General features: G+C 40.1%; 1 protein-coding gene across 3 annotated transcripts in view; it reads right to left on the bottom strand.

Annotated features, from left to right (window-relative positions):
* EFCAB5 (EF-hand calcium binding domain 5) overlaps nucleotides 1–24,295 on the bottom strand; it is a 146,016-nt gene that overhangs the window by 108,188 nt on the left and 13,533 nt on the right. For all 3 annotated transcript variants that reach the window (XM_056819579.1, XM_056819578.1, XM_056819580.1), the window contains exon 5: nucleotides 11,767–12,343. In XM_056819579.1, the coding sequence (XP_056675557.1) occupies nucleotides 11,767–12,343 (577 nt within the window). The remainder of the gene's footprint in view (nucleotides 1–11,766; nucleotides 12,344–24,295) is intronic.

Raw genomic sequence — 24,295 nt, 5'->3', positions numbered from 1 at the left:
AGCTGGCTCAGGGAACTACAAGTCTATCCTTAAAAAATGAGGCATCAAGGGTAGTCATTTAGAATGACTTCTTCCTGTTCCTTTAGTTATAGAGAAAGTGATTTTTAAAAATAATCTTGCCATGATTTGTCCCAACTTGCACAGAGTACACATTCAAATTGAAATCTATTACTGGTCCTAGACGATCGACAAACCAGAGTGAGAAGCAAAAAAATCCATAAGACATATTTCTAAGTTCAGCACAGATTCCCCAGAGATAATGAGATGTTGACAAATCCCATTTCTGACCCTGGGCATCCTAGACCTACTTCCCAATCCCTTTCAGCTACAGGCCTGATCATTTTATACTTTCTGTTATCAGGACTGGTATAGAAAAGGCAATCATCTACAGTGAAGTCTGAGGAATGTAGGAAAGTCTTTGTATCCCACAATTGTATTTGTCTGAATAGGAAGCAAACTCCTTGAGGGTGGAAACTGTTTTGGTTTTGTGTTTGTAGCACTAGAACAAGACATACAGTAGGTGCTTAATAAATGTTTAATTGGAGTCAGGAGGTCCTAGGTTAAAATCTGCTCTCAGACACTTACTGGCTATATGACCCTGGACAAGTCACTTAATCCCAAATGCCCAGCACTTGCCAGTCTTCTGTCTTAGAATTGGCTAAGATAGAAGGTAAGGATTCAAATAAATAAATAAATGCTTGATTGATTCAATGATTATTAGTTCCTCCAAGCCTACCTTTAATAAGAATTTTCTTTCCAGTGATGCAAATTACAACTCTTACAATATTATAATACTCCACATGAGGTTTACCCAAAGTGTGAAGGCCCTTCTTTTTCTGTTGTACCCCTAAAAGGGGCAGCACCAAGTTAGAAGAATAAAAGACATAGCATTTAACTAAAACAGTTTCAATTCAATGAATTCAAATAAACAATTAATATATAAAAATGGGAAATGGATAAAGGAATCGATCCCAACATAGACTATTATCACTTCCTGCAGAAGCTTAACTAATGAAAAGCAGTTACCACAATAAAGAAAGTCCAAAGAGTCTATAAACTTTGTTCTAATACTTACTATCTCTGTGATATCTCTTCACCTATATGCTTCTTTCTACTTGTAACAAGTCCCTTGGTTTCTCTGGGTCTCAGTTTCCTCATCTGCACAATGAGGATGTTGGATCCAATAACTAATAAGATCCTTTCCAACTCTGTATCTATGATTTTATGAAATCTCTACATCCAACAAATTAAAATCTCCTTGTCAAGTGTCTGATTGATGATCCTGAGAAATGCTCATTTAGAATTTAAATTAATTAGCAAAATCTTACAAAGAAGGAGACTATGAAACAGTGCTGCCTAATAATACAGTGAAAACAGGAAGAGGAAAAATAGGTTTACAGAAAGCTTGGAATGAGACCCCATTATGCCATGTTATAATAAAAATGTTTAAGAATGAAACTGGAAGAAGAAAAATAGGTCAGAGATGAAGTTCTGTCGAGATTTCCACAAAGATCTATTTTTTCCATCAGAAACAGTAAAGCCATCACATTTGGACTCCAACATCACAATCCCTGAAGAGCTGTATGAGAAAATAGAAATAACACCAAAGAAGGGTAGCTGAACCAAATTAAAACACACATAGAATTGGCCTATGCTGGAGGCAGTGCCATTTTGAGGGAACTGAGAGACAAATTCTTAAGAAAATGAAAGAAAATGACTGGCAAAAAATCATGAAAGTTATTGCTACTAAAAAAAGGTTACAAAAAATGTCAATAATTACCAGTTCATATATCTACTATGTCATAGTCTCTATAAAGCCATGTGAGAATAATTTATATATCATATATAAGCATTCTTGATGAAATTGTGAGAAGAGATTAGGCAAGTTGTTGTTTTTTTAAAACCCTTACCTTCTGTCTTGGAGTCAATACTGTATATTGGTTCCAGGGCAGAAGAGTTGTAAGGGCTAGGCAATGGGGGTCAAGTGACTTGCCCAGGGTCACACAGCTAGGAAGTGGCTGAGGCCAGATTTGAACCTAGGACCTCCCGTCTCTAGGCCTGGTTCTCAATCCACTGAGCTACCCAGCTGCCCCCTAGGCAAGTTTTTCTAAAGCAGACCTTTACTGTTATACAGTTAATTGAAAGGTATAACAAATATAAGGTCCAACTTTAATTTGTTGACTTTTTTCTTAAAGAACATTTTAAAGATAGGTAGTTGTTATGGTGGTCAGAGGGCCAGAGTTCAAGGCAGAAAGACCTGAGTTGGAATTCTATCTCAGACATATACTAGCGGTGTGACTGTGAGCAACTGCTCCAGCCTCTGACCCCCACCTGACACCCAGCTCTCACTTGTGGCTCCCAGTAGCTGCTAGCATGCGGCAGCGGCCACACCCCGGGCAACAGCTTCGGCAGGCCGGCTAAACCTTGTGAGGGTAGCCATCGGGTCATCGACCCCTGGTGAACCAGGGCTTTGCTCACCCAGCATGTGAAGACTGCTTCGGCTGAACAGGCGGAAGAAACCAATAAGAAGGTTCAACGGCTGAGATGGCGACGCAGCAAAGCACTGTGGAGTGCTTAGGGCGGATGGAGCACAAAAGACAACACGGCCATCCAATGCAGCTGAGGAAGTCTCCAGGTGTAACGACTTTTCGTGCCACTGGACCCAGGCTTCCAACGCCGAGAGAGTGGGACTGTCTCTGTGCATCGACTTTTCCACTTAAATCTCCTTCATGCATAAGTGTCTTTGTGCACAAAAACGCACAAAGACAATTGTCATCCTCGGTTACGGAGAGACTACTACCAAAGTCCTCAAACGACAAAATAGTGATGGCTTTATTTGAATCCAGATCTTCCTTGCTTCACAACTCTACTGACTATACCACACTGCCTTCTACATCAAGGAAGTCATAAAACAGGAAGATATGGGCTCACTAAGTATTTGCTGCCATAATGAGATCACCTAGAACAGTCCCAGTGAAGGAAAGATTCCTTGATGAGGTCCTTCAAATGCTCTTCTTAACAGATTGTATTGTGTCAAATGTTTTAAGCCCTTAACCTTTAAGGTTAATGAGCAGCGCAGAACTTATAAATAAGATCACTTAGAAAAAATTTGCCCAACTATCTACTTAGCAAAGACCAAATGGATGAAAAATATACATGTGTGATCCAGTTGGAAGAACAGTCAGAGAGCTAGTCCATCAGGCAGACACAGCAGGTAGATAATGAGATGTGTTCAAAACTAGAGTAGGTAGATGATGAACTGGGTCCAGAACTAAATATATTTGGGAGATTGCACAGCATTCTTCAACCTGAAATGAAATCACATCTTTTTAAGACTTCTCTAGATGATGCTACATGATGGCATATCCCAGAATGCCAGTCTCTGAAGAATCAAACTTGTGGATCCCTCAAAGAATAGAGGAAAACTTCATTGTACGTTGTATACAATACAAATACGTTGTAGCACAATACTAGAGATGATTTTTATCACTTCCCCACTCCCCCCCCCCCAAAAAAAGTTCTGTAGGAATGATCACAGAAAAAATAAATGGTCCATTTTGGCATATTTTGGAAACTTCATTTTAGTGATGTAACAAATATAACTAATAGTTATCATTTTTAAATAGTACTTTAAGGTTTGCAAAACACTTTGCAAAGGTTGTCATTTCATTTGAACCTCACAATAACCTTGTTAATTAGGTGCTATTGTTTCCTTTTTACAGATTAGGAAACTGAGGCTCAGAAAGGTTTAGGATCACCTAGAGGCAAGATTTGAACTCAGGTCTTCTTGACTCAAAGTCTAGCCCTCTCTCTACTAGTAAGAGCCAACTAAAATGGCATTTCTCCAATTCTATATCCAGTATATCCATTAGGTAGCCTACACTGATTGATACTAAGAAACTACATGGCTCATCAGATTATTTTTTAACAATATAAAATTATTTAATAAATTTACTATATAAATACAATATGTAATAATGTAATAAATTTGCTATATAAATAAATAATAAATTTTCTATGTCAATATAAATTAAACATGTATAAATTAAATTTATATATATTTAATATACTATAGTACCATGTAAGATTTTATATATTTATTATGTACATATGTACATATATATTTATGATTATATGCAAATGTGCATATTTATATAATATATTTAAATATTAAATTAAATATAAAAATTATAAAAGATAATCTTTTTAATGAGAGGCCCTAGATAGAGAAAAGCAGCTTTAATGTGGGAGAAGTGACAAAGGTTCTGTACCCATCTGTCAAGGATCATGACCAAAACCACTCTAAATGTATCAAATATCAGAACTACATCATGTGGCAAGTGCTATGATCATTGTTCTAAATAGGCAGTCGTCTTATCCTGAACATGAATTGGAGTAATTTTTTTAAAAATGTATATTCAAAGGCTGGAAACAAAGAATTCCAAAGAACTAGAGATTCCTTTAAAGTAAATGAACAACCTAATGATACTGCCCAAAGATAAGCCAGTGATAATTTTAAAAAAAGAAAGAAAAGAAAAAAATGAAAATCAGCTGGACCAATGGTTCCCAAATAGAATGGATTTTTTTTCTCAGATACTAATTAACTTGAAAACCTCTATTCCTTATTCCCACTCCAATATGAGTTAGTGCAAGTGGATCAGTTATTTCAGAATTTTGTTAAAGCCTCACCATTTTCTATTCAGAAACCTGGACACCTGAGCTATGAGCCATCAGGCACCAGGAGGGAGAACATGATGCCATGAGCAGCATCCCCAGGATGGCTGAACATTTTACAAATCGCCTAACTCTGCCATCTGTTGACATGCAGATGCTGGGTTACTGCCATAGAGAGATGAAGCCCTAATCTCATCCATCCAGTCTGGAAGTGTCCTTAATTATTCCAAATCTCTTGTGAACTTCCCAGAAAAGAATATTTATCCAAATAAGAACTCTGTCCCTGGCAAAGAAAGAGTCTGAATCTCCCAGCACTCCGTGGCACGAGTGAGGCACTGATACTCTGAGAAAGAAATGAAATGATAGATTTAGTGGACTTGTTCCTCTGCTTGCTACAGATACTGTTGACTTTGGCTATGACTATTTTAGGTACTCAATGAAACTTACTTATCTCTACACTTGATGGAGTACAAAGAGCCCCGAAGGAATCAAAAGAATTCGGTTCTTTGCTTTTATCTAGCTGTGAGACTTTGAATAGCCCAACCACAAGAACCAAGGACAGGTAAGACACAGTGCTAGGCATTTGGGATGGGGACTGGACTTGTGACTTCATTAGCATTGGAAACTCCCAACTGGGAACTTGTCCTCTACCTACGCAGGCTGACACTTCTCCTAGAGCCCTTAGAGGTTAAGTGATTTGCCCAGTGTGTGTCAAAGGTAGGATTTTGACCTATGTCTTTCTTGGCTTCAAGGCCAGGTTTCCAACCACTAAATCATTCTGCTTTGACATTGACATTTGAGATATAAAGACAAAATCAGAAACAACTTCTCCTTTTGAAACCTATATTCTGTCACGGGAATACAATATGTAAACAGGCAAGTAAATCTGGCCTCAGACACTTCCTAGCTGTGTGACCCTGGGCAAGTCACTTAACTCCATTGCCTAGTCCTTACCACTCTTCCACCTTTAAATCAGTGCACAGTATTGATTCGAAGATAGAATGTAAGGATTTTGTAAAAGAAAATAAAATGATATAGGATGATTTGGGTGGAAAAGGATAGAGAAACAATCACAGAGAGATGTAGAGAAACAGAGAGATAGAGAGATAGCAGGGAGAAATTAGAGAGACAGAGGCAGAGAGACAGAGACAGAGACAGGTAGAGAGAGATCAAGGCTTCAAGTAGGAAATGGCACCTTAGCTGAAACTTGAAAAAAGGGAAGGTTTCTTAAGGAGTAGAAGTTGGAAGGCAGTCCAGGATTTAGGGATATGCAAAGGCATGGAAATGGGAGAGGAATGTCAGAGAGCAGTGAGTAGGCACATTTGGCTGAAATATAGAGTATGTGAAGGAAAACAGGGCAGCTGGTGGCACAATGAGAAGAGTGCTGGGTCTCTAGTCAGGAACAGGGAATAATGTGCAATAACTCTAGAAAGGTCATCTCAAGGCTGATTGTGAAAGGTCTTAAACACCAAGCTAAACTGTATGGTTTGGGGTATTTTTTTTTTTATCCTTGAGGCAAGAGGGAGTTCTCAAAGGTTCTTGAGGAAGAGAGTAGTGATTATCCCTGGAAGATTATTTTGGCATCTGGGTGAGGATGGATTACAGCAGGCAAAGATTGAAGATGGCGGTCCTATTTCCATAGTTCAAGCAGGTTGTATATATAGCCTCTCTGGACTGCAGTTTCCCCATCTCTATAATAAATGGATTAACCCAGTGGTCTCTTCCAGTTCTAATAGCACACTTCATTTTCCAATCTCAGTTTCTTCATCTGTAAAATGAAAGGATTAGGTCCTATGATCTCTTGTATCTCTTCTACTCTGCATAATTGCATCTGAAATGGGATCTGATGTTATTTAACCATATTTATCTCCACAGGAGGAACTTTTATAGGCTATATTTCAACACATAGGTGGGCAGTGTTTGTCAACATATTGATTTAAATTCATGAAACCAGTTCCTAAATTGTAGGTGTTATTTATGCAAATAGGACTAAGTATAAATCTAATTCATTACTCTGTAAGAACAGATGGTGGGAGAAAATGTTCTTCAAGTTACTTATTAAATTTGATGATACAGCTCCCTGCATGCTGCTGGCACTTCTCAACAGTATTAAAACTCTTGAGATTTGGTCTCTTACTAAAAATAAAAACTGAGTTCTCACCTAAACCCAATGTGCCAGGCTAGCTCTGACTTGATAGCAGAAGGAGGCATGCATCACAAAAGGCATCATGGCAGAGTAGAGAAAGGGCAGCTAGGTGGCACACTGGGTAGAATGTAGGACCTTGAGTCAATTCAAATCTGAGCTTATACACTTACTAGATACATGACCTTGGGCCAAGTCATTTAATTCTGTTTGCCTCAGTTCCTCATCTGTAAAATGAGCTGGAGAAAGAAAGAGCAAACCACACTAATATCTTTGCCAAGAAAACTCCAAATGGGGTTATAAAGAGTTGGACATAATCGGAACAATTAAATAATAGCAGAGTAAAGAAAGCACCAGCTTTAGGGTCAGAGGGCCTGAATTTGTAACCATTCTTTTATTTGCTCTCCATGTCACCTTAGATGAGTCACTTCCCTCTATGGGCTTGGGTAATCTATCTTTAAAATGAGAGGATTGGCCTTTAAGGTCCCCAAAAGGAAGGATTCCAGGGTTAAAGCACAGAGAAATCCTTGAAGGTTTGCCTTTGGGGAAGGGTTGAATACAACTAGGTCCAAAATAATTCACGTGTTGAATCCTGTGTTCACATTATTTGGACTCACACTGCATATTTCCAGGGGACTGGAGCAATGATCTTTTTTTATATAATCATAACTTTAGATAGTATGAATTCTAATACCTACAACCATTTTAGGAAATTCATTAATCTCACTCGTTGGGACGTCGCTATATATAAAAGATTCTGTCCAAAGGGAAGGATGGTGACACAAGGGAAGCATTATGGATTTTTGTTTGCTTGTTTTTTAGAGGTGGAAGAAATTTTGGTGATTCAGTTCAACACTCTCGTTTTATAACAAGGAAACGGGGTTTCCGAAAGGAACATAACCTGCCTATCCAGTTTCATTCTTATTCAACACCATCAAATTAATTTTTCTAAAATGACACTTTCACTACACAATTCGACTGCTCATAGGTCATAGGATCAAAGATTTAGAACTGGAAGAGTATCAATAGTCATGCAGTACAATTCTACCATTTTACAAAGAAGTAATTAAGGTGCAGGGAGGTTAAGAGACTTGTCCAGAGTCACATAGAGACTGAACTTCAGAGGTGGGATTTGAACCCAGGGTTCTAATTCCCATGAGTCCAGAATCAGTTTTCTTATCACTATAACATGCTGTCTCCATTGTCTATGAGTTAAAGACCACATTTCTCACATCAGTGATCAAAGTCCTCCATAATCTGGCTATTACCTAGTTAGCCTCATGTCTCCCCAAAAGAAAGAGTCGCATGAGCCACTTATTCCAATTAGGCCAGTATATTCACTGTTTTAGGAAAACTCCCTGGTTAATGTCTCACACATCTCTTTGCTCTTTCTGTTCTCCCTGTTCGAAATTCCCTCCCCCCCCTTTCTAACTAAAAAAGTCTTGCTCATCCTGGATCATATCCTATTTCTTCCATGATTCCTTTCCTGACAAGTAGCAAGTTAGGTGTCTTGCCATCTCGAAATTAAGTTGGTGTGGTTTGAAGGACTGTATAACAAACTATCAAACTCTAATTACAGGGCTAATCGATTTAGAGTGGGAAGAAATGTAGACCTGGAGTTAGGAAGTTAGGAAGAGCTGAGTTCAAATTGGGCCTCAGACACTGTGTGACCATAGGCAAGTCACTTAACCTCCATTTGTAACAGATTCTTTATCATTAAAATGGGGATGATCAGTGGAATTTCAAGTCAGCAACAGGAGTGGCTGGAGGTAGGGGAGGAAAAGAACATGAATCTTATAACCATGGAAAAGGATTCTAATTAATTAACGATTTCCACATTAAAAATAAATAAATAAAATGGGGATAATTGTGAAGATTGAACTTAGCTCTCCCTTGATTGTAACAATGAAGGTACTTTAGCTCTTCCTTGATTGTGAAGATTGAATTATAATACTCTGGCCATTTGTTGATTTAATCCCCAGAAATTTAAGCACAGTACTTGAAGTTGAGTGGGAAGATCTGCCCATGTTAGATCTGATCACCAAGGGTGTAAATCTCCCACTTAATCATGAGGTGGGAGGTCTGTGACCCACGTGTGCCATAGTGGGTAACAAATTAGAATCGGCTAATTGCCTTCTGGGCAGTCCTAGAGCAGAGCATCTGCTGTGATTAGTAGATGTGAAATTTAGGGGAGGTGACACAAGAGAAAAAGATCTTTAAAAAGAGGACCAGAGACCAGAAGAGGATATTAGATTGATTTGAGATTCGAGTTGAATGGAAGAACTCTGACTCAGAGTAAAGACTGGAGGACAGAGAGACTAGATGAGAAACTCAACCCTGGAGGAGCTTGTACAGGAGACCTCAGACTATTTTTCCTTTTAGACCATCACCATTGGTGAGTGAAAGGCTGACTTAGTGACCCCGCCTTTCTGGAGGCGTGAAGCCTCCAGGAAAGGCCCATCATCTTGAGATCTTTTTCCCCTGGCTGGAGCTTAGAATTTCTAACTAGTATCTCTCCCCTTTTCTCTCTTCCTCAATATCTTCCCTCTATTGTAAATAAACTACAATAATTTCCATTTACTTTAGTAATTCATTTTGTGATTTAGAAATTGAATCCTTAAATATTCATAGTCCAACCACAATTAAATTTAACATAATGATACAATCTACTTCCCCAGGGTTGTTGTGAGGATCAAATGAGATAAATACTCAAACTTGATTAGACACTACATTACTGATGATAATTCCATTCAGTACACATTAAAATGAACCTGCAATCACTGACATTCTAAATGTACTAGCACATGGCATGATATCAATACTCCTATGTCAGAAGTAGGTTAGGACAGCTCCTGAACTCTGAATCTCATGTTCTTCCCACTGCCCCCATGTCATTTCCTTCTATGGAACTTCATAGCTAATCAGGGTTTTCCCAACGTTTTGAGATCTCAAAACTTTTATATTAAAAAAACAATTGATGGAGGCAGCTAGATGAATAGAGTGCAAAGTCTGGTATCAGGATGGCCTGGATTCAAATTTGGCCTCAGACACTTCCTAGCTATGCTATGTGACCCTGGGCAAGTCACTTAACTTCAATTTTCCATCCCTAACCACTCCTCTTAGAATTAATACTACTATCACTAATATATTATTATTATATTTTATTTATTACTTAATTACATATATAATTAATATGATAATATATTATAATAATAAACAATAAGACAGAAGGTAAGGATTTCAAAACAAACAAAAAAATCTTCAATAAAATTCCATTTGTGAAATACCCTGATATGGATAGTCAATGTGGCATAATGGATAGAGAGTTGGCCTGGAAGCCTGGAAGACATCACTCTGACTCAAACTGGCTGTATGACCTTGGGTGAATCACCTCCTGTCTTGGTACTCTGGGAAACTTTCTGTGACTACAGGGTTGCAGAGAAGACACTGACTGCGTTGGTAGAGAGAACTCCCTCTACCAATAGACTCCTGGGATCAGTCCTTATCCCTTGCAGATTGAAAACATAAGAATTCTACTAAAACAGCGAAAGGAAAATTCTGCTTATGAAATATCTCCTATGTAATCCGTAGCCAGCTTCAGGGAAAGAGCTCTTGAGCTTAGGGGTGCCTCCTCTGATGAGTTTTCCCTGGTCTTTCCCAGCTCATCATGCTATGCTCTCTTTTGTCGTGGTTTAGTCAGTTAGTCATATCTAACTCTTTGTGACCCCATTTGGGATTTTCTTGGCAGAGATACTAGAGTGGTTTGCCATTTCCTTCTCCAGCTTGTTTGACAGATGAGGAACCTGAGGCAAACAGGCTGAACTGACTTGTCCACTAATAAGTGTCTGAGGCCAGATTTGAACTCTGGCAGTTGAATCGTCCCTCTCCAGGCTCAGTGCCCTGGGCACTCTGGCGCCACCTAGCTGCCCTGCTATGCTTTCTACCTTTTCTAATATTTCCAAAGCCCTGGTCAGATCTCTCGTTGGCTTCCTTGGGTTATCCTTATCTGTGCGTATGTTGTGCCCGTCTCTCTCCTGCCTCCCCCAATAGCATGTAAGCTCCTTGAGGGCAAAGATGATTTCATTTTTTGCTTTGTATCTCAAAGGCCTAACAGAGTGTCTCATACAAATAAGGCACGTGACAAATGTTTATTGAATTAAATCAAATTATTATTATGCTGTTTTATGTGCATAAATCTTTTCCCTCTGACAAGATATGTTCCTTGAGGATAGAGACAACATTTTACATTTGTCTGTATTCTAGAGAGGAAATAGTTATGTGGTAGAGCAAGGAGATGACTAGGCTTGGAATTACAAAACATGGATTCAGTATTTAACTATGTGACCATGGTTAAGTCATCTAACTTTTGTGAGCCTTAGTTGTATCTGTAAAGTGGGAATAATAATATCTGTACTACTGAGTGAAGAATTTGAGGTCAGAGGATCTTGTGGCCTTGGGCAAGTCCCTTAAAGTCCCTTGGATTCAGGTTCTTTCATCTATAAAATGAGAGGCTTGGACTGGATGTCATCTGGGTTCCCCTCCATCTCTAAATCTAATCCTGTGACCTCAAAGGATTATTGTGAAGAGTGGAAGAATTGAGATAATGAATATAAAGTGCTCCATGACCACAAAATGGTATAATAATGTAAGTTGGTATGCTTTTCAGTGTCAGGCACAGAGATCAAAAGCTGGAAGGGATCTTGGAGGATGTCTCTTTAGAGATGAAAAACTGTGACTTACCTGCTCAAACTCACAAAGATAGCAAGAAGCAAGAGCAGGCCTGCAAAGCCATACATCTTTCCATCCTTCTATGCCACTGAATTAATTCTTGCCTTGTTTTTCAGCCTCTTAGCTATTAGGAAATCTCCACCTTCCCAGTTTTTTGTTTTGGGGATTTTGTTTTTTGGTGGAAGGAAAGAAATCATCCGAGAAAACATGCAAAAACTCACCTATTGTATGGAGTGTCAGGAATCTGGGTTTTCATAACCTTTGTGACGTTCTTCATTGCCTTCAGATACCCAGTCTCTGGTAAATCCTTTTGGTAATTGGGATTATTTCTCATCAGGTATTCCCCCAGATAATTAATCGGATCAAAAGTTTTCTTCTTGATGGGTCCTAATAGCTTCCTCTTTTCTACCTCCATTAACATTTTTTCAACTCCTGGTATTAAGGTGGGCAATAACTTCTCAAGCAAATATGCCTGAGTATCCAGTGTGTCTTTGTCATCACTTAGCCATTCATTAGCCAAGTCATCCACAGGGTATTTTGCAGCCATCTTTTTCTCATGTTCCTTCTGGAGGGAAAGCTTATGAATGACCTCATTCTGCATGGCCATGGATCTTGCCTCAATTTTGTCAAAGAAGTTTTCCTTCCATGGGAATGCAAGTGTTTCCGTATCTATAGGGACCTCTAAGAGCATAGCTGTATTCTCTGATGTCCCAGATTCTGTAAGATCCGATGCTGTTTCATTTGTACTACTTTTGGAATGAAAAGACACCTGTTTCAGATCTTCTCCTGGTTTTTCTTCTAGAAAAAAAACAACAACAGCAAGCAGGAAGTCAGTGGTAGAAATGAAATCTAGGCAACTGCAAAGGATTGCTCAAGAAAAAAAGTTTTCCCACACAGATAAATGGTCTCTGTTTAAATGTATTTCCTTCCACTCTCATATCTCTGGCCACTTTCATGTTTCTATTTGTTGACCTTGTCAACAAGATTTATTGATCCTTTGTGACTCTTGCCCATGTCCTCACCATAAGGAGTCCCGTCTAACTTGGCTTTTCAGAATAAGTAAATAGAGGATGAGTGATTTTGTCATCTTGGGGGGGGATTAATTTCATCAAAGCAGATGCCACCTGCATTGAGTAGACATCTTCTAAACAGCTATCTGAGGCTTACAGAGGTTCAAGAATGTGATTAGTTTCATATAGTAGATATTAGAGGCACATTTGAACTCAAGTCTATTCAAATCCAAGCCCTGCGTTCTAATTCCTAATATTATACTTTGCCTGTACAGAGCAATGCAGTAGACTATAATTAAGCCAAAAGATGAAAAAAGTAAGAGGATACAGAGAAATATTGAAAGAAAAATGACTCAGTGGAAATCACACGAGGTGTTGAAATCAAAGATCCTGTGCTCAAATCCTTCATTTAATACATACTGTCTGTCCATCCTTGAACACATCAGTCTTTCTGGGCTTCAGGTCCTCATGTGCAGGAAGGGATAGGAATTGTAATTATCCATTCTTCCTCTTTCCTTCCTTCCTTCCTTCCTTCCTTCCTTCCTTCCTTCCTTCCTTCCTTCCTTCCTTCCTTCCTTCCTTCCTTCCTTCCTTCCTTCCTTCCTTCCTTCCTCTCTTCCTTCCCTCCTTTCTTTCTTCCTTCCTACCTTCATTTCTTTTCTTCCCTCCCTCCCTCTATCCTTCCTTTCTCATTATTTTCTGTCTCAGTAACAACTTTAAAACAGAGTGATAAAGGCTAATCAGACAAAGATTAAGTGACTTGTCCAGTGTGAGGCCAGATTTGAACCCAGGTCCTTTCAGCTCTATCCACTATCTCCCCTAGCTGCCCCTATATCTAGGATTTCTTACAATTCTACATCTGTGACTCCATGTAAAAACTTTTTAGGGAAGGGGGGAAACATGGATTTGTGTATTAATTGGTATGGGGAACTCTTAGAAAGGAAACTTCTATGAATGCAGATTGGCATATGCTTTTCCACCAGTAGTTTTGGAGAGTTTCTTGGGGCACTGAAATTGTAAGAGACTTGTTCAGGATCCTACTAGTATGTGTCAGAGGGGAGTCTTAAACCTAGGACTTCCTTGGCTAGCTAGCCTTTTTGTTTGGGGGGGAGGGGATGGCCCATCATGGTCTCATCCTGGTTCCCCTGAGCTCCTATACTTATCTCTTGGGATTAGACTCTTTTAGATCTTTGAGGTTCAGAGTCCTGGACTCTTTTTGGCATCTCAGGACAGAGTGCTTGTGTTCTAGGAGCTCTTTGGACAGGGGAGTCCTCATCTGAGTTCAACTGAATCCAAAATGATAGTGTCCTCTCCTGTCATGTCAAAGTTCCCTCCTGTGGATTCTTGACCACCCTGGGGCAACTCAGGGGAACCCTCCATTCTCACTGCCTCCACATTCAAAGCCTTGCAGGCTACAAGTATCTCTGACCTATGTCTGTGCATATGAGATGGTTCATTTGCTTGCATCTGTAGATGCTGGAATTGGTGGCAGTGCTTTTTCTTGATGACCATGGGCTTCTGGTTGACTCTTTATACATATGTGATCACTTAATTCTCAATGGATTTCTTGACCATTATTCAGTTGGGTACAACATTTAGGATTTTGCTAGAGAAGGTATGTGGGAGGTGAGCTGCCTGCCACCATTTAAGAATTCATTTGGCAGTAGATAGAGTGCCAGACCTGGAGATAGGAGGTCCTGGGTTCAAATCTGGCCTCAGATACTTCCTAGATGTGTGACCCTGGGCAAGTCACTTACTCCCTATTCCCTAGCCCTTATTGCCCTTTTGCCTTGGAAGCAAAACTTAGTATTGATTCTAAGATGGAAAGTAAGGAAGGAGGAGGAGAAGGAGGAGGAAGAGAAGACCAATAACAAGAACAAAAGGAAAGAGGAGGAAAAGTTATCATTTGAGCCAAAATTCTAGTGCCTCCCCCTCCCCATTTTACAAGGGAGGAAACTAAGACTCAGAGAGGTGAAATGACCATCCAGAACCACTTCACGATATAGATTTAGAAGTCTAGACTCCTTTTCTTTTCTTTTCTTTTTAAACCTTTACCTTCCATCTTAGAATTAATACTGAGTATTGGTTCTAAGGTAGAAGAGCAGTAAGGGCTAGGCAATGGGGATTAAGTGACTTGCCCAGGGTCACACAGCTAGGAAGAGTCTGAGGCTATATTTGAACCCAGGACCTCCCATCTGACTCTCAATCCACTGAGCCACCCAGTTGCACCCTAGACTCCTTTTCAATGGCATCATCCACAGTATAGTCCTAATAGAACACTGGTCTTGGAGTCAGAAAAACCTGAGTTCAAATTTCATATTAGACACTGTTATATAGTCCTGAGCAAATCATTTAACCTCAGTCTCAATTTCCTTATCTGTAAAATGAGGAATATTAGCACTTACCTTTCAAAGTTGTTATGAAAATAAAATAAAATAACATATGAAAAGTGCTTTGCAAACCTTAAAATACTCTTTAAAATTGGCTGTTGCTATTGTTGTAAGGCAATGTGGCAAACAGGACCTCCTCTATTCAGGTACTGTCTCTGACACCTACTATTTGGGACTCATCAACAGTTGTTTAACCTCTTAGTTCTTTAGTTGTCTCTCTAAGATTCTAAGTGGCAGAGAAGATGCTGACCTGAGTTCTCTACAGTAATGAAATTGAAAGTCCAATTCCCATTATTGTAAAATGACTAGAATCTATTCATTTTAGTAACGTAGAGTGTCAGATCTTTCTCCCTAAAATTGAATAATTATAATTCTACCAGCTGTGTAATTGGATGCCTGTTTCCCCCTGTCCTTGCCAGCATTGAATTTTACTATTTCTTTTTTTTTTAACCCCTACCTTCTGTCTTGGAGTCAATCCTGTGTATTGGCTCCAAGGCAGAAGAGTGGTAAGGGCTAGGCAATGAGGGTCAAGTGACTTGCCCAGGGTCACACAGCTAGGAAGTGTCTGAGGTCACATTTGAACCTAGGACCTCCCATCTCTAGGCTTAGCTCTCAATCCACTGAGCTACCCGGCTGCCCCCTGAATTTTACTATTTCTAACTGTCTTCGACAATTTTGTGGCTATAATATTGGTTCTTAAATTTTTTTCTTTTGCATTTCTTTCATTAAAGAGTTGAATCAGTTCTTGCCAGAGTTTCTGAACATTTTGCATTTCCTCCTTAGAGAACAATTGATTCATAATTCTTAGACCATTTATCCACTGAGGGATATGGGTATATATGTATATATACCTCTTGCAAATTCGTATCAATTCCATATAGATTCTGGTGGTCTAGATTTTTATCTGGGGGATGGAGAAGCACAAGATTCCATTCTAGAGTACCCAGTAAGCTAGGGACTGAGTACCTGCCCCCTATGGATCAACCACATTTTAAAAAATTTTCACTGTCGAACCCCTACTTAGAGTGACTTCCCATCTTCTCCTCTTCTCCATCTGTTCCTCTACTATGGCTGATCAGCACAACGGTGGCACAGTTTGTAACTGGGTTAGATGCCAACACCAACTGTGTGCTACAAATGCCTGGGAGTGTAAGGGGGTTAGAATCCTTTATCAACCATGGTTATAAATCAGTGCATTATGTAACTAGTAGCCTTCACAGTCACTTAAAAATGATTAAAAAGATAAAAGGACTCGTGGTTCTAAAATGTTGAGAGTTCAATCATGGGGAGAAAATTACAAAGAAATCTAAAGAGATTTTTTTCCCCATACTCACTCTTGCCATCTGGCCATGTAAAGTAGCTTTCAGTAAGGCATATATTCCAGTCACTTTCTACCCTATTCCTCGATGTCACTGTTCACACATCATTTATAAGTGCTTATGCAGCTAATTTTTTTTCCCAAATAGAAAAGAGCTGTAATCCAAAAAATCAGGAAGTCATCTATATTTGGCACAATATGATTTTGTGGTGGTGACCTTACTACCTAATTATAGTTTTCCTGGGCTAATATTCAAATGAACTGGCAGCCACTGAGCAAATAAATATACTGGTTGCCAGTGGTGAGAATGCTAAAAGAAACCCATCCAGGATAACAACAGTTTAACACAAATAATCTTAATATCTTTTTATGTAGCCCAAGATTGCATTAGCTTCTTAAGTGTCAAATTACACTGCTGAATCATATGGTGCTTCAACCCACTAGGACCCCTAGATCTTTTTCAGAACAGCTGCTATTTATTCATTACTCCCCAATTGATGGGCACTTCCTTAGTTTTCAGTTCTTTGCTATAATTATGAAAATGACTACAAATATTTTCATACATAATGGCCCTTTTCTTCTCCCCTTGATCTCGTCATTTAGTCATTCAGTCTTATCCAACTCTTCATGATCCCATGGACCATACCATCCACATGGTTTTCTTGGCAAAGGTACTAGAGTGGTTTGCCATTTTGTTCTCCAGTGGGCAACAGCTCCTTTCATTAATTCTTATATCTTCTAAGAGATGAAATTTTCAACAAGCTCAATAAAAATGTAATAAGTTCTGTTTTTATAAAAAAGAGATCTCTAGCAAATGTCTGGATAACTGAAGTCTCTTACCTACCCCGTACCCCACATGACTATATCTTGACCTATGTCTTCTGCTTTAGGAATTCATCATCCTTTTCCTCTATCTGGCCAGGAAGTCTCTAGTATATACTCATTATTATGTCAATTTTTCTCTTCTTTTATTCTGATTGAAATGACTTATATCGCTTTCCTCTCCTTCTGGTTTCTGGATTTCCATAGATCCTTTTGACATCGTGTACTATTCTATTCTATAGCTCATTGATAGTGAAACTTTTAGAGACTATGTGCCATGACCAACCCCCCTCCCCCAGACTGCATGCAGTACCTCACATCCCCCACCAGAGATCAAGTGCTTCTCCCCCAACCACCTTACCCCAAACAGGGGAGGGAGAAAGAGAAGGGAGTGGCATAAGCACTGTGCTCAGGGGAGAAAGCAAACACAGATGGGTGAGAAGGCACACTGGAAAGGGGGAAGGGAGCAGCTCTGCCAGAGTCCCTCTGCCTTTCTAGTAACCAACTCTGCTAGGGATGGTGCTCACGCCCACAGAGAGATCTCTGTGTACCATCTTTGGCATATGTGCCAAAGGTTCGCCATCAAGGCTATAATTATACAGCTCAGGGGATAGATCACTAAACCTAGAATCAGGCATTCTATTTCAGCCTCACTCACTTACTAGCTGTCTAGGGGAAATCATTTAACCTCTGTTTGCCTTAATCCACTGTAGAACAAAATGGCAAATTGCTCCAGTATCTCTGCCAAGAAAACCTTATGTACAGTATAGTCCATGAAGTCACAAGGAATTGGACATGATTTAACAACTATTCTACTCCCTCCTTCCATTTCTCTTAAATAAAGAAGCCTTCAAATAGTGAATTCCATCCTGCCAAATCCTGGTAATTCCTAAAGAGTCGTCAGAAAGGAAAATTATTTCTAGACAAGGCAATGCATATTTCTAGATTATATGTGCAGCCTAGCCATCAGATATAGTATTACTATGATATGGGAAGTGTGGAAAGATCTAATGAGAATGTTGGATACTGGTGGATTCGGTGAACATGCCGAGGCTGTGCTATATTACTTTGTAGGCAGCCAAAAACACTTCACAAAAAAAAGTTTGTGTTTTAGCTGGGCTTACCAATGGAAGAGGAACAGCAGGCTACAGACTGTACTACCAAAATATCGACTCTGAAGTTTTAGAAAACAATAAAAAAATTCCTTGTTCTACATACTAACATCAGTAAGTTGACAATGTCAACACTCAAAGTGTTAAGAGTTGGGGAACTGAATAAGCTGATGGAATAGCTTTGTTTACTGTAAAGATATAGTAAACTATTTGTTATCCAGCTCATTGTGGGAAGGAAGCATGCTAGTTAATTCAATTCAGCAAATAGCTGTTAACTGAGCTAAGTGCTAGAGATAAAAGAAGAAAAAAACAATTCCTTCCCACAAGAAGCTTCCATTACATTTGAGGGGAAAGGGCATGTATTTAGAAATTAAATATAAAATATAAATGATATAGGGGCAGCTAGGTGGACTACAGCATTGAGCTCAATCTAATTAAATGAACATCAGTAGGAATAAATGTAAAATCTTATTCTTGGGTGCAAGAAATCAACTTCACAAGCAGAAGATTGAGAAAGGCATGATTAGTTTGAAAAAGATCTTGAGATTTGAGGGGACTGAAAGCTTGGTACAAGTCAGCACTGTGATTTGGCAGTGAAAAAAACCTAATTTGATCTTGGGCCTCATTAAGACAAGAGGTAACAGACCCACTCACTGTCCTCTGCCCTCTTATCTGGAGTATTGTGTTCGGTTCTGAGCACCATAGTAGAAGAACATTGACAAGCTGGAAAGTGTACAGAGAAGGGCATTCAGGACCAAGAAAGGCTTTCTAGGCTCATGAGTCATGACTTGTATGCCTTACCTAGAGAGAAAAGGGCTCTGGAGGAACATGAGAGCCTTCTTCAAATATTTAAAGGGCTGTCATGTGGAGGAGAGTTTAGATTTGTCCTGCTGGGCCCCAGAGGGCAGACCAGAAAAAATCAGTAGCCTTTGGAAAGAGGCTAATTTATGCATGATGACAGGAAAAACTTTTAATAGCTGGAGTCTCCTGGAAGTGGAATTTGTCACCTCAAAAGGCAGTAAGTTCCCAATTTTTGGAAGGTCACAAGAAACTGGGCACAACTACTTCTTGGGCATATTAGAGTGGAAATCCATTCCCTGTATAGGTTTAACAAGATGGCCAATGGAGCCCCTTTCAATTCTCAAGTTCTGCCATTTTGCAGTGATGTCATATGGCTGTGAATCATAGACCATTGTAATAGCTGAAGAATCAAAATGAGCACGGAGTGTTATGTGGCATAAGGCAATGCATGCTGGATTTGGGGTCAGACAATGTTGTTTCAAAGTTGGCTCTGCTCTGAATGATCTTGGGCAAGTCACTAAATTTCTCTGAGCCTCAGTTTCCCCATTTGTCAGAAAAGGAGAAGAGGGTTGAACTATATATGACCTCTAAAATCTCTTCTAGTTCTAAATTTATAATCTTATGCCATACACAAATGGATTACCAACTCCCAAAGAAAACTTGTTTTAAACTACTTAAAGCTACACTGAGCACAGTTTTGTTTTTGATCATTCAGAAGGTGCTTGATGATCTCACAGGTCCTTGGAGTTATCATGATAAATATCAATTATCTTTTTACTAAAAATGTGCAGACATTTGCAGGTAATTGAGGACACAATTGATAAAAGTAGCAGTTTCTCACTGGCGCACAAACATGTAGACGAAAAGGCTTAGGAGGTTTGTTTGTATTTTAAAGGTAATTATTTCCTCAATAGTGACTAAAACTTGCCTGACTTGGAATCAAAACAGAGATTTTAGTTTGTATTTGTTTGTCCCCTTCACAGGGCCTCCACTGACCAGTTAGTTTGCTTTTCTGTGCTGGGAAAAGGGTATTTGGGTGTGGTGAAACCATAATAGATCCAGGACTTCCTGCCCTCCAAATCTCTTACTTCTGGGATTTGAGGGCTAAATGAGATGGAAAAAAACAAACATCTTGCAACAGGCCTTTATATACAGATTTGCTTTGGGGACCATTTAAAAAAAAAATTATGATTAGAATACATCAAAGACAGTAGGTCTGGATCTAAGAACTTATAAGACTGTTGGGTTCAAAGATCATGAGACTCGAGTCCCTTTTATTGCCTTTTCAGATTGCTGCAACTTAGCACCTGGTTCTGAGAGCCTTGCAAGAGGTCTAAGTAAACACCCTTAAGAAGCTAATATTTGGGAGGCAGCTAGGTGGCTCAGTGGATAGAGATCCAGCCCTAAAAATGGGAGGTGCTAGTTTTGAATCTGGCCTCAGCCACTTCCTAGCTGTGTGACCCTGGATAAGTCACTCAACCCCCACTGCCTAGCCCTTATCACTCTTCTGCATTGGAACTTAGATTCTAAGACAGAAAATAAGGATTAAAAAAATCAAGTCAATATTTTGTATTCAGGATAACCCAAAGGGCTAGAAGGCAAAATTTTCTGAGCCTCCCTTTAGAGTAAGTTTCTCTAGTCAGATAGAAGTGGAGGAAAGGCTATCCTTATCCTTATCCTCTTCTATACCATTCGGTTTTGCATTGTGTTTTATTTAACTATTATTTTTTATTAATTTTATTATTATATTATTTTTAATTTATATTTTATATATTTATATATTTTATTTATATATATACTATACTATAATATAATATATATTAATTAAATTAATTAGTTCAATTCCCACCGTCTGCTGGAGGCCTTTCCCAGCCCCACCAGCCACTAGGATGTTGCATTCGCTTTGTTATCCATCTAGTATATTTTTATATTTATTTAGAGATTTTCCATTTATTTATTTCTTTTTGGCAAACAAATAAAATATATTTATTGTATTTATTTATAAATATATCTATTTGTATTTTTAAAATACCCTATTTTTATACATGCCGTCTTCCCCTTTAGAATATAACCTCCTGGAGATCAGGGGAGATCAGGGACTGTTTTGGCCTTTCCCTAAATCTCCAGCCCTTAACCCAGTCCCCTGCCTAGTTGGCCCAATGGATCGAGTGTTGGACTTGGGAGTCGGGAAGAAATGAGTTTGAATCCTGCCCCAGACACTTCCTGGTTGGATAATTCTAAGGAAATCACTGAATTTGTCTGCTTCAATTTCCCTTCTATAACATGCGCTTCCTTCCCAGGTTTGTTTGGGGGAATAAATGCAATAATCTGTGCAAGGCTTCATGTGCCAGGTGAATTCTAGCTCTTATGTTTACGCCGTGAGCACTTGATCAACGCTTGCCCCTCTGCTGTTGTTAGCAGGCTCTGTGCTGACTGCAGGGGGTTTCCTGCCCTCTGAACATGAGATGCGTCCTTCTCCCCACGCTCGCTGCTGCCATTGTGTAGCCAGTGTACCAAGAGGGATCTGATTCAAGTTTCTGAGTCCTCCTCCCCTCCTCTCTAGCCGCACACTCGGGGCAGAGCTGGAGACGAGCAGCCAGGCCTCCTCCGGCGGGTTGGACTGTTACAGGTTGCTAAGCAATAACCCTGCCCTTCCTCCCTGCTCCCCAACCCCCATTTATTACGTCTTCTGGCATTTCTAAATAAGGGTAGGTGAGTGTGTGGCTTTGCCACACAGCGTCTTACAAATATATTCGTCCTGGCGACCACCCTACAAGGCAGCCACTCTGGGTTAAGCTGGGTCTGACTCTTCGGTGGCCCCATCTGAGGTTTTCTTGGGGAACATGTTAGAGTGATTTACCATTTCCTCCTCCGGTTCATTTGACGCATGAGGAAACGGAAGCAACCAGGGTAAAGTGACTTGCCCAGGGTCACACGGCTAGTACTGTCCAACTCGTCATGACCCCATTTGGGGGTTTTCTGGACAGACACATTGGAGTGGTTTGCCATTTCCGTCTCTAGTTCATTGGACACATAAGGAACAAGGCAAACAAAATAAAGTGACTTGCCCAGGGTCCCTCGGCTAGTAAATGTCTGAGGCCAGATCTAAACTCAAATGTTTCTGACTCCAGGCCCAAATCCTCTACTACACCACCGAGCTGCTTCACAGACATTATTATTCCCTTGTCTGTGAAATGCGGGCACAATTTCTATCCCCAGCTTATAGATGAGGAAACTGAGGCTGAGCTAGATTAAGCCCAATGCCCAAGGCCACATAGTTAGTAAGTGTCTGACGCAGGATTTGAACTGAGATCTTTCTGACTTCAGCTCCAGCGCTTGGTCCACGCTTCCACCTAGTGACCCAGATTAATTGACTTGCTAAGGACATACAACCAATATGTGTCAGAGGTGGGACTTGAACTCGGGTCCTTCTGGCTCTGAAGTCAGCTTTTTATTTACTTTGTCTCTGTCCAGGCCAGTCCTGGGGTTATATCTTGACTTTTAGAGTGCTTTTGAGTGAGTAAATAACAGCTCAGGAAACACCCTTTCCCTGAGAGGTCTGGACAGATAGACCTCTGTCCCTACTGATGTTTGGTGCTTCATCTGTGGCTGGGGCTATGCTGACCCAAGCCCCAGAACAACTCTGTCAAAAGGGTGTTAAATAAAAATTAATTATGGGGGGGCAGCTGGGTGGCTCAGTGGATTGAGAGTCAAGCCCAGAGATGGGAGGTCTTGGGTTCAAATCTGTCCTCAGACACTTCCTGGGCAAGTCCCTTGACCCCCATATTGCCTAGCCCTTACCACTCTTCTGCCTTGGAACCAATACACAGTATTGATTCCAAGATGGAAGGTAAGAGTTTTTTTTTTTTTTAATAAAAATAAAATCATTATCTTTCCTAAGATATTTCCTAGCTGTGTGACCCTGGACAAGTCACTTGACCCTCACTGCCTAGCCCTTACCACTCTTCTGCTTTGGAGCCAATACACAGTATTGATTCCAAGATGGAAGGTCAGGGTTCTAAAAAAATATTTAATTATGGCTCGTGTCACAATAGGCCCCAGCAGGTATTTCCTTCCCCGAGGAATCATATCACTTTGGCAAGGCCAGCTTCTAGTTGTACTGTCTAAATCAACACAGAAGAAGTACTCAGAGAGCCGTGAGATCTACCGTCTGAAAACAAGCCGTGGGGAAGTCAGCCGGCCCACGTTGTCATCAGGTTTCTGAACACTGAGAGGAGACATAGCGGAGGGGAACGTCTCCAACAGGCTGCAGCAAAAGTCCCAGAAAGTGCCTCAGCTATCTTGGCCTTCTACTGGTTGGCACTGTGACTAGTAGCCTGGATAAAGGAATAGACGGCACACCTGCCACACCTGCAAATGGCACATGGTTGGGAAGACAGCTAACACATGGAGAGCAAAAAAAAAAAAAAAGATCCTGGCTCTCTAGAGAACTAGGCTGAATCTAATAAGAAAAAATTAGAAAAGGATAAATGTAAACATCTTACATACGGGTTCAAAAATTCAATCTCACAGAGGGTGAAAAGGATCTAGAGGTCTTAGTGGACTACAAGCTCATTAGCGATCAAAAGAGGCAGAGAGGTAGCTCAGTGGAGAAAGAGTCAGGTCTAGGGACAGGGAGGTCCTGGGTTCAAATTTGACCTCAAACACTTTCTAGCTGTATGACCCTGGATAAGTTGCTTAATGCCAGTGGCCTAGCCCTTACTGTTCTTCTTCTTTTTTTTTTAAACCCTTACCTTCTGTCTTGGAGTCAATACTATATATTGGTTCCAAGGCAGAAGAGTAGTAAGGGTTAGGCAATGGGGGTTAAGTGACTTGCCCAGGGTCACACAGCTGGGAAATGTCTGAGGCCAGATTTGAACCGAGGACTTCCCATCTCGAGGCCTGACTCTCAATCAACTGAGCCACCCAGCTGCCCCCTTACTGCTCTTCTGCTTTGGAAGGAAGGAAGGAAGGAAGGAAGGAAGGAAGGAAGGAAGGAAGGAAGGAAGGAAGGAAGGAAGGAAGGAAGGAAGGAAGGAAGGAAAGAAGGAAGGAGGGAAGGAGGGAAGGAGGGAAGGAGGGAAGGAAGGAAGGAAGGAAGGAAGGAAGGAAGGAAGGAAGGAAGGAAGGAAGGAAGGAAGGAAGGAAGGAAGGAAGGAAGGAAGGAAGGAAGGAAGGAAGGAAAGGAGAAAGAGAGAGAGAGAGAAAGCACACATCCAAGAAAATTCTAAGAACAGATAGAGGGTTTTCTTCAAGTGCATAGAAAGTCAGATAGAGAAAGAGATTAAGTAGATGTG

This window comes from Monodelphis domestica, chromosome 2 (assembly GCF_027887165.1).
Source record: "Monodelphis domestica isolate mMonDom1 chromosome 2, mMonDom1.pri, whole genome shotgun sequence".
NCBI lineage: Eukaryota > Metazoa > Chordata > Mammalia > Didelphimorphia > Didelphidae > Monodelphis > Monodelphis domestica.
This window is presented reverse-complemented; position numbering and strand designations above follow the sequence as displayed.